The 15,543-nt window shown below is 40.5% G+C and overlaps 1 protein-coding gene across 2 annotated transcripts; it reads right to left on the bottom strand.

Moving 5' to 3' along the window:
* Positions 1-183: 183 nt before the first annotated feature.
* On the bottom strand, positions 184-15,344 carry LOC129860659 (45 kDa calcium-binding protein-like). Of its 2 annotated transcripts, none has more exons than XM_055931286.1 (7): positions 15,150-15,344; positions 5,116-5,490; positions 4,098-4,234; positions 3,171-3,284; positions 2,779-2,937; positions 2,372-2,547; positions 184-1,827 (listed from the first exon to the last, which is right to left on the bottom strand). In XM_055931286.1, exons 2-7 carry the CDS (start codon positions 5,433-5,435, stop codon positions 1,651-1,653), a joined length of 1,083 nt encoding a protein of 360 aa, XP_055787261.1. In that variant the 5' UTR covers positions 5,436-5,490; positions 15,150-15,344; the 3' UTR covers positions 184-1,650. The 2 variants fall into 2 exon arrangements, with proteins under 2 accessions (XP_055787261.1, XP_055787260.1); XM_055931285.1 differs by lacking the exon at positions 15,150-15,344 and adding an exon at positions 14,215-14,551.
* Positions 15,345-15,543: the final 199 nt, after the last annotated feature.

The raw sequence follows: 15,543 nt of genomic DNA, 5'->3' as shown, positions 1-15,543 counted from the left end.
CTACAAATAAAAACAGAATGAGGGACATGAATTGCCTGTTCTGGCAAGCTCCACTCATGGCAAGCTCTAAAAAGTACAATTTAAAAAGCCTAGTGGAAAACTATTGGCCATCATGTTAGTGTGCTAAAATGATGAAACATTTATGGATGCATAACACATTAGGGTACAAAGTATGGTCAGAGATTGATGAGAAATATTTATTGGTTTACAAGTAAATCGGGAATACAATGTATAAAGCTTTGTCACATTCTGATAGTATGAGCTCTTTAATAAATTTAATGAGATGACAGGAGCTCAGAGGGATTCAAATTACTGATATTTCCACAGGATATTGTCCTTGAAGCAGGAAAACAATTGATGAATGCATATTATACATATATTATAGAGCTTTGGCAAAGCATGACAAGGGGTAATATGGGATTTCTTAATGACAATTAAGTCATATTCATCAGAAATGTATGGAAAATATGTAATTAGCATAACCTGAATAAAACATAAGTATTGAACAACAAAGTACAACACTGGGGAAATACTGAATATTATTTTTACAGATTTATATAATTGCTTTAAGAGAAAACAAAAACAAAAATGCAGACCAACAACAAATAAATAAATAAGTTAATTTCTTACACCAGTTTCAAACATTAAACTGAGATGTTGACGATTGACTCTAGCATTTTGGAGATGCTTAAATGCACAATCCCATTTGGAATTATAGATACAAAAGCAAACAAATGTATGGAAAACAATATGACCTATTGCAGCAGGGAGTTAAAACATAATTATCACACATAAGCACTAGTTGTAAAGAACAGGACAGAGAATCATAAACACCTATTAAAAATGTACCAGTGTAACCCTTAGTACTCCCATTACCAAATAGAAAAATGTAAAATAACTGTTCACAAGGGCAGCAAGCACATTATGGAGTCAGTGAGTGTGGAGAATGGTTACTGTGGTTCAGCTCAATCATCAACATGATTGCTAACTTCGTAAAGACCAGTTACTCCCAAGCAACATTGTGGTACGTACGTAGGCTATAACTCATTTTGAAATGGCAATGAAAATACGTGATGTAAATACCTTCTTTATTTGGATTTACCATTGTTGTGCGAGTTTAAAATCAACATGTTTGGAGTAAAATTAGAGACCCTGCTACAAATAATAGGTTTGATTGTGTAATCCTCCTCAACTTAGACTACTTCGATAGAGGGGATTAAAAAAAAGGAATCTTGTTTGAATCCCTCATATACATACATTTCACAATATAGCATCCACACAAATGAACCATGAAGGTGACGTAGTGTCTAGAATGCACTGAAAAAGACCAATACATATAGGTAAGACAATGCAACTTGAGTACCACTGTAGACAGAAGGCAGACCTCGGCTATGGTTAATTCTGATTGGATGTTTAGAAGAGGCAGACAGTCCAGAAATGAAGGATGTTTTAGGCCTTACTTTAAGAGTCAGTAGAGGAGGCCAGGGCGGGTCAGTCGGCTGGGACTAGGATTTAAACACAATTGCACACTAAAACATCCCAACATTAAGCTTTTTTTTTAAGACAGACCTGTCGTTAGAGCAGACTTACCAGGACGCCCCCATTAGAAGGGAAAGGGAAGGATTTTGTAGGACAGTTTGTCTTTAGAGCTTAGAACTCCTCGTGAACATTCCGGGCATAGTCCATGAGCTTGCTGCCAGTGAAGTATTCACTGTACTTGAGAATCTCCTCCAGTTCCAAGTTGTGGTTCTGGTTCTCGTCGGCCACAGCAATCATCTGCTTAGCCTCGTTCAGCGCGTTGTACTCATTCATCGGGTCCATGTACTCCTGGAGAGCAGAGAGAGCACGGGGGGAAAGACGGGGGAAGAAGGAAACAGTGTAAAAAAAAATGTAATACATTTTCGGGATGGAAAAACACTTTGTGTAAACTTAAACTACTAAAATCATATACAAAGTATGGATAATGGAGCTATATACATATCTATTTTTTAATAATATCTTTGAGAACTAACAAGCACCAAAATATGAACTACACAGTGAGGGAGAATTGAGATTTCCAAAAACAATGAATTTAGTAGTATTTGTTTGTTATTTAAAAAAACCCAGCAGTAGCCATGGCAAAATGCATGGAATGGGAGGCAATGTGTTGTTTGTAGGAAATTTGCTTTTAAAACTGCAAAAGTTGCTAAAGTTTCTCTCAGCTCCATGGAAAAATGTGTAGAACTTCAGAAAAAAAAGTGTATAAAAAGATTCTACAGTGCCAAGATGGTGCGGGTTCTGTAAAATGTCGCCACGCCCACCCAAACCCCTTTTTTATTAGAAAGACCATGCCATCAGGTCCTGCAGTATAACCAGCACACACGGCACCCACCTGTAGTTCCTCCATGGTTACGATGCCGTCATGGTTGCCATCGATGACCTCCTCAAACTCCTTCTTCCTCTCTCGTACCCAGTCATCATCGATGTCCTGAGCCTGCTGGTTCTCCACAGTGCCCATTGGAAGGGAGATGAACTCTGAAAGAGTCAGCTTCTTGTCACTGTCCTGGTCTGTAAAAACAACACAAAATACACATCACACAGATAGCTTTATTGTAACACTTTTCATGATTGATCATGGTCATCCACAAGTTATGTATTCATTCTGCATGTTTGTCCTTTAATTCATTCACGTTTTCATACTCTAACTATCACTTACACTAAAACGTATAGCATGATACATAGAAACAATAAACTGAATTCAAATCAAAACTAAATGTGAGCGAGTAGAGAAGACCATACCTAGGTCGCGAACAATCTCCTTGACCATGTATTTGAGCATTCCTTTGCTGTGCTCCGGGTGCAGGAAGGAGAGGAACTCTTCCTCGTTCAGCAGCTGGTCAGCTGGGGGGTTATCAGCCTGGAACCAGCGGTCCTTCAGACTCTCCAGCACCTCCTGGGCTGCAAAGAGACAGTAAGTACAAGCATTACTGGCAGAGCTAGGGGCAATAGGCTACTATCGGGGATGTGATCAGGAAAACTTAGGGGGGAAAAAATGATATTGGTTTGGTCAGTTTCAATGTGTATGAAAAAAGGATAGTCAGAAAAGCCAGAATTCCTGATTAATCAGTAGAAATGCACGGACTACAACCAAAATAGTGTTGTGCAGGTTGTATTACTGTGGATGAACTTACTCTCCTCGTCTACCTTCAGTTCTTCACTGTTCTTTATCTTGTCAGCCATTTCCTTCTTGTTGAATCCTTTGCTGGCCAGAAACTTTACCCGGTATTCATCCCATGTCACATGGCCTATGAAGAGAATATAACGGTTTAGGGATTGGGGCTAGACCGTTTAGGAAGGATTTTGAGGCAGTTTTGGTAAACAGTGCTGTATTGTCATCAGGTCTGAGATATATTGTGGCTCACACATTCCAGGTCTGAGATGTATTGTGGCTCACACATTTCAGGTCTGAGATATATTGTGGCTCACACATTCCAGGTCTGAGATGTATTGTGGCCCACACATTCCAGGTCTGAGATATATTGTGGCCCACACATTTCAGGTCTGAGATATATTGTGGCCCACACATTTCAGGTCTGAGATGTATTGTGGCCCACACATTTCAGGTCTGAGATGTATTGTGGCCCACACATTTCAGGTCTGAGATGTATTGTGGCCCACACATTTCAGGTCTGAGATGTATTGTGGCCCACACATTTCAGGTCTGAGATGTATTGTGGCCCACACATTTCAGGTCTGAGATGTATTGTGGCCCACACATTTCAGGTCTGAGATGTATTGTGGCCCACACATTTCAGGTCTGGGATGTATTGTGGCCCACACATTTCAGGTCTGGGATGTATTGTGGCCCACACATTTCAGGTCTGAGATGTATTGTGGCCCACACATTTCAGGTCTGAGGCCTAACAGTAGGACATCAGTGTCGGTAACAAACGCATTGCTCTCAATGAATAGGTCACCATCATGGATATGTATCAGGGTTGTATTCATTAGTCCACAGCTACAGAAAATGAAATATATTGGTTATTGTTGGACAAGTCGAGGTAGTCCCTGCTTGTTTCAGTCTGTTTTCATCCAGATACGACTGTCCTCTCGCTTACCATCTCCATCTGGGTCCACAGCATGGAAGCTCATCTTGTTCTCTCTCACAGCCTCCTGGAAGTGTTCCTCTGTCTTCTCCACGATCCAGCGCTGCATCTCCTTGGCACTGACGCTCTTATCTTTATTAAAGTCCACCCTGAAGACGAAGAGGGGGGGGCTAGTGTTAAGACCTTGTCGATCTACAGTTTTACATTTAGGTCATTTAGCTAGAAGACGCTCTTATCCACAGCGACTTACAGTCAGCATTTTCAAACAAACACTCAAATGGAATATCAAGTTCAAGTAGTTTATTCAAATCCACTATCATATATCTGCTTTAGCCATAAACCCAGATTATTTTGGATAGTTTTCTAACTAAGTAAGATGTAACCTTAGCTCAAAATATGCTTTTAAAATGTTTCAGCTTTCATGCTTTTCCAACACAGTCATTCCTTCGCCATATAGGGTCAAAATAATGGAACGGTAGTGAGGATTTGTCAAGGAACCTTGACATTTGGCAAGGGTGACAAGTAGGACTAAAATATCTGGACTGTTTTGCTTCAACGGTATTTATAAAATCAGACTCCTAGCTTTTACTACTTGACACCTAGCTTACCCAGTATGGGGTGGATAAGGCCAGATATTTACTTAGACTGCTGTGGTTGACCTATTCGATGCACTCACGTCTCCATTCTCAGGAACACTGCTTTGTTTATCATAAGAGATAATCTAGCCTCATTTGTTCATGCCCCCTATTCTTTAAAATAGGAACCGGACCATGAACGGTGTACACATTAACTGGATGGGTATAGGCTACATAGACATGATCCAAACACCCAACTAAGAAATGTGGATTTATCGTAATTACAACCTTGCATCTACACACCATTTCACAATTTGGCCCACACAAAATGATAGAAATACAACGCAGACACTCTACAAAGCTAAAACTGGAAACATTTGGTGGATGTACTCAACACAGAGAGTATGTATACGACTCATGAGTCAAGAAATTGAAAGCCAGTCATCCCCACTTACTTGCTGAAGATGTCAATGAGCTTGTTCCTGTTCCTCCTGGGCTCAGAGTCCTCTTCAAACTCCTCCATCTCCTTACCCAGGAACACCTCCTGATGGAAGTCCTTGTTGATGTGACCATCCATCTCCAGCTTCATCCCGTTCAGATGGTCTGGGGGAAGGATCTCATTCTCCTCTTTACTGGTGGGGTTGTTCTTGTCCTTCAGGGATGACATGTTAGCTGGTCGGGCATGGACGTCCATGGTGTTGTGGAGCAGGCAGAACAGGGCCATGGACACAGCCAGAAGGTGTCTGCACCAAGCCGTTCTCCAGTAGTTAGCCATGGCTTCTTCCAAGTTCAGTGTCCTTGCTTGCTCACGGACTGATGAACACACCTGTCTACAACAACAACACTGGGTAAGGTGGATAGCCTCATCACTGACTATAATAGTGTTGTTCTTGGCTAGCTAGTCATAACAAGAACAGCAATAATTTTTGCCACCAGCACGGCATGGTCGAAGTGGGAGAAGAAGAGGAGCTCACTTGGAGTCCATCAAAACTTCCAAACGGTTTAAACCATTTGATTATGAGACTGAGGTGAAATCAAAAGTTGTGCCTATTCATTGGCTATGTCATAGCAAATTTTTTAAAAGATAAATATTGATCATTACTAGTTATAACAATTAATTAACGGGTGATGCTGATTTTAGATCAAATATGTGTGTGTTGGGGGGGAGGGGGGGGGGTAATTGCCTAGTTTCCCTTATGATTCAGCTCAGGTGCCTCCGTATACCATAGACACATACATCATTTGTGCGCACACACACACACACACACACACACACACACACACACACACACACACACACAGCTCAGAGAGGCCCAGCTCATGAGCTCCATCAGCAGCTATTTACATTTTGAATGGAAAATGTGTTTATGTGACATATGGACCCCATATATCTAGATACATATCAAATCTTCTTGAAAGGGAAAGATGCACATTAGGGATGTAACGTTCACCAATAAACATTTAAACCGGGGACTGGTGCCTAAGATACGAGAGCATCAGTCCGAGGGAGCCCAAACTGATTCAAATTAAGCAAGCGTCGGTCAGAAAACCGATTAAACCGTTAAGAATAACCATTCAGTAATGTTTTTTTTACTTATGGTTTTATTCCGAAAATACCTTCTCTGTTGTGTCTGAATTGATACGTCCAGCTCATTGCCTATTGAACTTTTATGCATGTAAATGACTACGACTGTCAGATAACAACAGTGCGGGAGACACGAGAGGTAGGCCTATCCTAGCGGACTAAACTCCACTTCATGGTGAAGGAAGTTTCTGATGAACTTTACCAAAGGCTGGAGCCGACACCAGGCTTTGTGGAATCTAGCTCCGACTACGTCGATTTGCAGAAGACCAATATTTAAATAATGTGAATCATGAAAACGCCCACCGTGTTATTTTAAATACCACTACCGAGCAACAGCAACGAGCAACCAGTCAGTGAGTGTATTTTATTAACATTTATTGAAAAAGTACGGATTTCAGCAAAGAAAAGCACCCAACTACAGAGGACAAATATAGGTACACGGTTGGCATTTCATTATTTATTTTAATTTTAAAGTATTAACCTTGGGCGAATCGATGTAGTCGGAGCTAGATTCCACAAAGCCTGGTCTTGGCTGTATGCCTTTGGTTAACTTCCTTCACCATGGAGTGGAGTTTAGTCTACAAGGCCTATCTATCCATATTATAGGATATTCACCTTCATCATTCATATGCTTGTAAAATGGCCTTTGCCATGCATAGCTTTGCGTAGGCTTCATTAGTAAAGCATAGGCTTTATTAGTTGAGTGAAAGCCAATGTAATTAGCTGGTTCATTGTTACCAAATGCGCTGGTGTTTTACCGGAGGAGACGCACAACTCGCATCCAACTGCTGATTGGGGTTTTCAAATCATTCAGATTCTATTTTTTCAGGTTCACCATAATAACTAGTTTTGGTAGTTTTAGTGTAAACGGTGTATTTGGCCATTTTTACATGAACAGGCTAATTTCATCAATTTGAGATTTTTGGTTCCAACTGCCTGTCTTTGTGAGATGCAGAGTAGGTAAACAGATGATCTCTGCATGTGTAGTTCCCAACGTGAAGCATAGTGGTGGTGTGATGGTGCTTTGCTGGTGACACTGTCGTGATTTATTTATAATTTAAGGCACACTTATCCAGCATGGCTACCACAGCATTCTGCAGCGATACGCCATCCCATCTGGTTTGGGCTTAGTGGGACTATCATTTGTTTTTCAACAGGACAATGACCTAACACATCTCCAGGCTGTGCACGGGTTATTTGACCAAGAAGGAAAGTGATGGAGTGCTGCATCAGATGAACTGGCCTCCACAATCACTCGACCTCAACCCAATTGAGGTGGTTTAGGATGAGTTGGACCGCAGAGTGAAGGAAAAGCAGCCAATAAATGCTTAGCATATGTGGGAACTTCTTCAAGACTGTTGGAAAAGCATTCCAGGTGAAGCTGTTTGAGAGAATGCCAAGAGTGTGCAAAGCTGTCATCAAGGCAAAGGGTGGCTACTTTGAAGAATCTAAAATATAAACTTCTTCAAAGTAGCCACCCTTTGCCTTGATGACAGCTTTGCACACGCTTGGCATTCTCTCAACCAGCTTCATTAGGTAGTCACCTGGAATACATTTAAATTAACAGGTGGGCCTTGTTAAAAGTTAATTTGTGGAATTTCTTTCCTTCTTAATGCGTTTAAGCCAATCAGTTGTTTTGTGACACGGTAGGGGTGTTATACAGAAGATAGACCAAGTCCATTATATGGCAAGAATAGCTCAAATAAGCAAAGAGAAATGACAATCCAGTTAGTTATATTGACTACGTCCGTGTTAGCTCACTCGTCAGCGTAGCCTAGTGGTTAGAGCGTTGGACTAGTAACTGAAAGGTTGCAAGTTCAAATCGCCGAGCAGACAAGGTACAAATGTGTCGTTCTGCCCCTGAACAAGTCAATTAACCCGCTGTTCCTAGGCCATTATTGAAAATAAGAATTTGTTCTTAACTGACTTGCCTAGCTAAATAAAGGTAAAATTTAAAAAGATTAAGATGTCTTAATCGAAATGACGGATTTGCCTCTTATCCGCTCATCGTTCCCTTGTGCTATAGTTTGTACATCTCAATTGTCAGTAGACTCCACATTTGTTGAAGCAAGTCAGCCATATCAGCTATCTTTTTTAAAAACACAGTAAATGAGGTTGAATGAACTGGTTTGCTGCCAGACAAAGCTCCGCTGATAGCCAGGTGTAGCTGTGGTAAGGATTCCCTCCATGGTGTTGAAAAGAAAGCTCTGCTGTTGGGACAGCTTTATGTAGGCCCTAACAGTTTATGGGCACCGTTTGTCACCGTTATAGTGCTATTAATGTATTGTTTAGTGTTGTGGGTTTGCTGGCATGCATAAAATATAAATATGTTGAGTTTGCCCCTCCAAGATTTACAAGCTAAAATCTCCACTGTGCACATATAACAGGCATTGTTCACCTAACACCTTTTTTGCACTATTGGTTAGAGCCTGTAAGTAAGCATTTCACGAGACAAATAAACTTTGATTTGATATTAGATCAATAATCATAGGCTATAGACATTTTCACTAAACTGACATGACTTGGTTGCCTAGTGTAAAATCTCCTTTCACACATCCGTCGGTGATGTCTTCAAGGATGGGAGGAATGAAGGATGCATAGATTATCCCAAAACAGGGGCATCGGTTATGCATTTGTTTGTGCTATACTGCTAACGGTTACTTGTTCAACATAGAGGCTAGTGTCTAATCTAGACCTGTAATAGGTTAGAATAATCGACCTTAAAATTGCTGTCTCAAGATAGCGCTTTAACCGACCCCACGCCACATCCATCACAGGTGTTCGGGGGAAGCCTATGAGCCCGACAGGGACACGCAAGCCGTGCATTAGCCTACATTCACAAGATAAGTGTACATAAAGCACCATGCCATTACACACTGATTTGTAAGTTAACCTTGGGTTTCGACATTCACAGTGGCGATTTTAGCATGTAAATCTTGGTGGGGCAAAAGAAAATGTCTTAAGATGCAGGCCAGCAAACCCACTACACAACACAATACATGAATTGCACTATAACGGTGGCAAACAGTGCCCACAAACTGTTAAGGCCTACATAAAGCTGCCCTAACAGCAGTCCTGACACCTTACCACCGCTACACCTGGCTATTATGGGAGCCCCGTCATGGAGCAAAATACTTAATTCTGCCTCATTTACTGCCTTTAAAAAAAAAAATACATAGCTGATATGGCTGACTTTCTTAAACAAATGTGGTTTCTACTGACAATTGAGATGTACAAACTATGGCAAAAGGGGACGATACGTGGATAAAAGGCAATCTTAAAGGCAAGCTTACTACACAACATTCACTTAGCATTACCTTCTTAGCTACAGTATACATATCTCCCTGGCATATTACATAATTTATGCAGCAGCATACAATACATTTTTGGACTCTCCCTTGTTGTGCTCTGCTCACTTGAACAGGAAGGTGGTGTGGCGGTCCTTCGTGGGAAAATTTTGTCATCAAACTTTGTCATAAAAGTCTGGCATTCTCTGGATTTATGGTGCTTTCAAGACAACAGTGATCTTCAAGTCGTAGCTCTAGAAAGAGAAATTCCGAGTTGGATGACTGTTCAAAATGTATTTTCCCAGTACCCAGTTGTCTTGAACTAGAGGTCGACCGATTAATCTGAATGGCTGATTAATTAGGCCCGATTTCAAGTTTTCATAACAATCGGTAATCTGCATTTTTGGACACCGATTATGGCCGATTACATTGCACTCCATGAGGAGACTGCGTGGCAGGCTGACTACCTGTTATGCAAGTGCAGCAAGGAGCCAAGGTAAGGTGCTAGCTAGCATTAAACTTATCTTATAAAAAACAATACATCTTAACAATCACTAGTTAACTACACACGGTTGATGATATTACTAGTTTATCTAGCTTGTCCTGTGTTGCATATAATCGATGTCGTGCCTGTTAATTTGTCATTGAATCACAGCCTACTTCGCCAAACGGGTGATGATTTAACAAGCGCATTTGCGAAAAAAAAGCACTGTCGTTGCATCAATGTGTACCTAACCATAAACATCAATGCCATTCTTAAAATCAATACACAAGTATATATATTTAAACCTGCATATTTAGTTAATATTGCCTGCTAACATGAATTTCTTTTAACTAGGGAAATTGTGTCACTTTTCTTGTGTTCTGTGCAAGCAGCAGAGTCAGGGTATATGCAGCAGTTTGGGCCGCCTGGCTCGTTGCGAACTGCGTGAAGACCATTTCTTCCTAACAAAAACCGTAATTAATTTGCCAGAATTTTACATAATTATGACATAACATTGAAGGTTGTGCAATGAAACAGCAATATTTAGACTTATGGATGCCACCCTTTGGATAAAATACAGAACGGTTCCGTATTTCATTGAAAGAATAAACGTTTTGTTTTTTAAATGATAGTTTCCGGATTTGACCATATTAATGACCTAAGGCTCTTATTTCTGTGTGTTATTATATTATAATTAAGTCTATGATTTGATAGAGGAGTCTGACTGAGCGGTGGTAGGCAGCAGCAGGCTCGTAAGCATTCATTCAAACAGCACTTTCCTGCATTTGCCAGCAGCTCTTCACTGTGCTTCAAGCATTGCGCTGTTTATGACTTCAAGCCTATCAACTCCCGAGATTAGGCTGGCAATACTAAAGTACCTATCAGAACATCCAATAGTCAAAGGTATATGAAATACAAACGGTATAGAGAGAAATAGTCCTATAATAACTATAACCTAAAACTTCTTACCTGGGAATATTGAAGACTCGTGTTAAAAAGGAACCACCAGCTTTCATATGTTCTCATGTGCTGAGCAAGGAACTAAAACCGTATCTTTTTTACATGGCACATATTGCACTTTTACTTTCTTCTCCAACACTTTGTTGCATTATTTAAACCAAATTGAACATGTTTCATTATTTATTTGAGACTAAATTGATTTTATTGATGTATTATATTAAGTTAAAATAAGTGTTCGTTCAGTATTGTTGTAATTGTCATTATTACAAATAAATAAAATCGTCCGATTAATCGGTATCGGCTTTTTTTGGTCCTCCAATAATCGGTATCGGCTTTTTTTGGTCATCCAATAATCAGTATCGGCGTTGAAAAATCATAATCGGTCGACCTCTATCTTGAACTCATTAAAATCAGATTTCCCAGATGTTTTGAGTGCGGCAGAAGTAATGCTGGATTGTCCCCATGACCAATGTAGAATGTTTATCCTTTCAAGCTTGGAAAAAAGACCCTTAAACCCAGACCTGGGACCACACACCCAGTCCACTGAATAGCAGGCTAGTGATTGCTTTGCAATGCTTGCAGTTAGCCACTGATTCCTTCCAAACCACTCATTGTTAAATTTGCGATTTCCAACTTGTTGTGTAATGTTTATGTCCAATGGCCGATGAGCACCGATACGTTTTATCTATAATTTCTCTTCATTATTTCTCGTCATATGACAAGAATTAAAAAGGACTTGCCAGTAGATTGTCGACTTGATTCATGATGATGACTGCTAGCTTGCTAGCTAATATTTTGAAAGAATTATCAGTCCAATCAAAGCTGCGGAAGATATAACGTGATTTGACGTCATTTTATCTGTGGCCAATGACCTTTCTTGGATGGGCATTTCTAATGTGGCAGCACCCAAGGGGCTTGAATTTTTGAGCTCTACCATTTGGCGGTGACGTAGAGTCCCTATGAGTGATAGAACACTGAGCCAATCACGGCACAACTAGAAAACATTACCAACCCCAAATAAAATGTTATCGGTCACATACACATGGTTAGCAGATGTTAATGCGAGTGTTGCGAAATGCTTTTGCTTCTAGTTCCGACAGTGCAGTATTATCTAACAATTCCACAACAACTACCTAATACACACAAATCTAAAGTGATGGAATAAGAATATGTACATATAAATATATGGATGCACGATGACCGAGCGGCATAGGCAAGATGCAATAGATGGTATAAAATACAGTATATACACATGTGAGATGAGTAATGTTAGATATGTAAACATTATTAAAGTGGCATTATTTAAAGTGACTCATGATCCATTTATTAAAGTGGCCAATGATTTGAGTCTGTATGTAGGCAGCAGCCTCTCTGTGTTAGTGAAGGCTATTTAACAGTCTGATGGCACTGAGCTAGGCTGAAACACCTGCATTTTGGAGCTGCCTTACTCAAGAAAGCAAAAGAGAGATCAAGTTTATATGCAGATTTATTAACTTAATTAAAAAAGATATATACATTGTCTGCAAACTAATATGTGACACGTATTAATTCCAAAATAACATGTAAAACAGGCACCCCCCAAAAAATGACGGGTCGCCACTGGACATTCGACATATAGGCTAGCTGTTAGAATCTATGCAAGGTGTTGCCATACGCAGGGGATTGAGGATAACGTTGTAGCGAATTTGAAGGGCAGCCTGCAGGGTCTGATGCGCACAACTCCATGTCTTTGCGGTCTGTGACAGTACCAAGAGAGTTAACTCCATTAGGTGTCCTGACAATGCACCATGGCTGTTAGAATGGTATAGCATTGCTTTGGGGATATCTGGTGTGTGTGTGAGTGTGTGCCTCCAAGGACCACATTAAATACACCACTTTATTTTATAGTGTAGGCAACACTAATCCACCCTGCATGAGTGGATCAGAAAATGTAGAACTTCAGAATTTGATACTTATATTCTATTATTCAAGTTGAACAAGTGTATTAGATCATTAGACTGATAAGCGTTACAAGGACCAAGCTCTCTAAAATGCCAAATGGTCTAAACTATTTGCTTTTGAGATGGGGGTAAAATCCAAAGTTGCATTATATTAAAAAGGTGCAAAATGCAGAAATCGCACTACCATTTCCTGGTTGCTAAAATTGTAACAGTTTCAGTTTGTGACAAAACAAGCAATGTTAAGTGTAGCGAATCATTGTACCATCTAAACTGATGTAAAATATATTTTCAATAACCAAAAATATTGTATTTTCAGCTGGTGTACAAAACCAAAAGTAAGAAGCAAAAACTAAACTTAACGGGAAACATAGAAATAGTGCACATAGACCACATCTACCACTCAGAACTGCATTCAATAAAATTACATCTAGAACTCACATGTCTATGTGAATTTGGTCAGGTTGCCCAAAAAGTCACATATTGCAGCCTTAAACATGATACCTTCCTTATACATTTTTTCTAAGAAAATTGGTCTTTCCTCTATCAGTACATTGGAGTTTAGCCACCTGGAGGATGAAATTGGAATCGTAACCAACTCTGTATAGCTTCAAAACATTATACGAGCCAGCAGCATACCACCCTGCTTGCTTCTGAAGCTAAGCAGGGTTGGTCCTGGTCAGTCCCTGGATGGGAGACCAGATGCTACTGGAAGTGGTGTTGGAGGGCCAGCACTCTTTCCTCTGGTCTTAATATATATATATATATATATATTCCAATGCCCCAGGGCAGTGATATTGGGACACTGCCCTGTGTAGGGTGCTGTCTTTCGGGTGGGGTGTTAAACAGGTGTCCTGACTCTCTGTGGTCACTAAAGAGCCCATGGCACTTATCGTAAGAGTAGGGGTGTTAACCCCGGTGTCCTGGCTAAATTCCCAAGCTGTCCCTCATACCATCATGGTCACCTAATCATCACCAGCTTACAATTGGCTCATTCATCCCCTGTAACTATTCCCCAGGTCATTGCTGTAAATGAGAACGTGTTCTCGGTCAACGTACCTGATTAAATAAATACAACTAAACCTTTTACTCTAGGAAAAAAAATGAACGAAACGGGGAGGGTCCTACCTGAATTTGTCCAATAGAAACTCTCGTTTTCGTTTGGAGTAAACGGTTTCAGTTGCAAAATATTTCACAACAAACTAAACGTTTTGCAACGGAATCCGACTAATGAATACACCCCAGCATATCTAACAAGCCGGCAACGTTAGCCGATGAGAGGACAAGGCTTGATGACCTACCTAGTGTTGAGCTCCAACGACACAAAATCTGGAACGCTGCTCAAAATAAATAGCAGGAAATTGAAGAGATAAGGCACTGACTAGTTAGCTAGCCCACCTAGCAATGGTGAGAATACATCGTCGTACGAGCAAAACAAAACTGTTAGCTAGGTTATATTTCATGTACACGTGGCTGCCACTACGAACTTCACGCAGGAGCAAACGTCTAACTGTAACTGAATCAATCCGCATACACAGAAAATGTTTGATTAGATGACTTGGGGGGGATTTCTATTCTCAGGAAACAAGCTGCCACTCACGCAGTGTGTACACAGATTGCGTCATCACGTTGCCGTGCGGTACATTTGACCAAAGATTATGGATATACTGACAAGACACATGTCTCCGCCCTTACCATGGCAGTCGTTGTGCACAAAGCGGCACGGCAGGATGTCTAACTCTCGCCTATCCTGGTGGATACGTGTCATCATTCTAATCCTTTTTTTATTTTATATATTCGATGAGGGTTGTTGACGTCAACCGCCTGTATTCAATGTTGAGGGAGCGAGAGAGAACGCTATACATAGCCATAATATAACACTTGAAATGTCTATTACTTTAAAACTTGTGAGTGTACTTTTTAATCTTAATTTTGTATTGTTTATAATCTATTTCACTTGCTTTGGCAATGTAAACATATGTTTCCTATGCCAATAAAGCCCTTTAAATTGATTTGAGAGAGAGGCTACGCGACTAGCCTCATCTCATGAATATGCATAGCCATCTTACAACCGATAATAAGTGTTATATTAAAGAGTTGCCGGGATGTCACGTGCCCTACTTATATCTCACGCAGTAAATAAGCCATTATTTTTTCTGTTGCCCCAATTCAAAACTCTCATTGATCTCCATACAAAAACTCCTTGCTTGGCGGCGGAACAACGAACAAACGCTACCTGCTGGAGGGAGACAAATGTTCTGCCTAGTTGGCCTCTCTTCCTATTTCTCTCTGTTGTGATTTCGTCCTTCCTGATGAAATTGGGGCCGTTCGTTTTTGTATCGCTCGGTGCCCTGGGGTATTGACTTTACTCACGGCCATTCTACAAAGAATTCTCCACGCATCAGGGGAACCGGCCGAGGCATAACGAGCGTTACCCAGTCTACAAAGATGGCATTTGAAAACCACCATTCTACAGTAGACTGACCACTAGCGGGGGAGTTAGAAGTTGTCACATTTAAAGCCACATTGTCGATGTGCAAGTTGGTCACTAATAAAATGTAATGCACCCAATTACATTTCACATGCAAATAATGCTTGATTACTATAAATCTGTAATGCTTAAGTTAGGA

Source organism: Salvelinus fontinalis, chromosome 8, assembly GCF_029448725.1.
Source record: "Salvelinus fontinalis isolate EN_2023a chromosome 8, ASM2944872v1, whole genome shotgun sequence".
In the NCBI taxonomy this organism is placed as follows: domain Eukaryota; kingdom Metazoa; phylum Chordata; class Actinopteri; order Salmoniformes; family Salmonidae; genus Salvelinus; species Salvelinus fontinalis.
Note: the sequence above shows the minus strand (reverse complement) of the source record. Positions and strands in the feature narration are given on the sequence as shown.

Excerpts from the sequence above, each read along its gene's own strand:
- LOC129860659 (XM_055931286.1), bottom strand. The coding sequence starts at position 5,435 with ATGGCTAACTACTGGAGAACGGCTTGGTGCAGACACCTTCTGGCTGTG. Across the intron at positions 2,548-2,778 it reads GGAGATTGTTCGCGACCTAG|ACCAGGACAGTGACAAGAAG; the intron begins GTATGGTCTTCT and ends TTGTTTTTACAG. Across the intron at positions 1,828-2,371 it reads TAACCATGGAGGAACTACAG|GAGTACATGGACCCGATGAA; the intron begins GTGGGTGCCGTG and ends TCTGCTCTCCAG.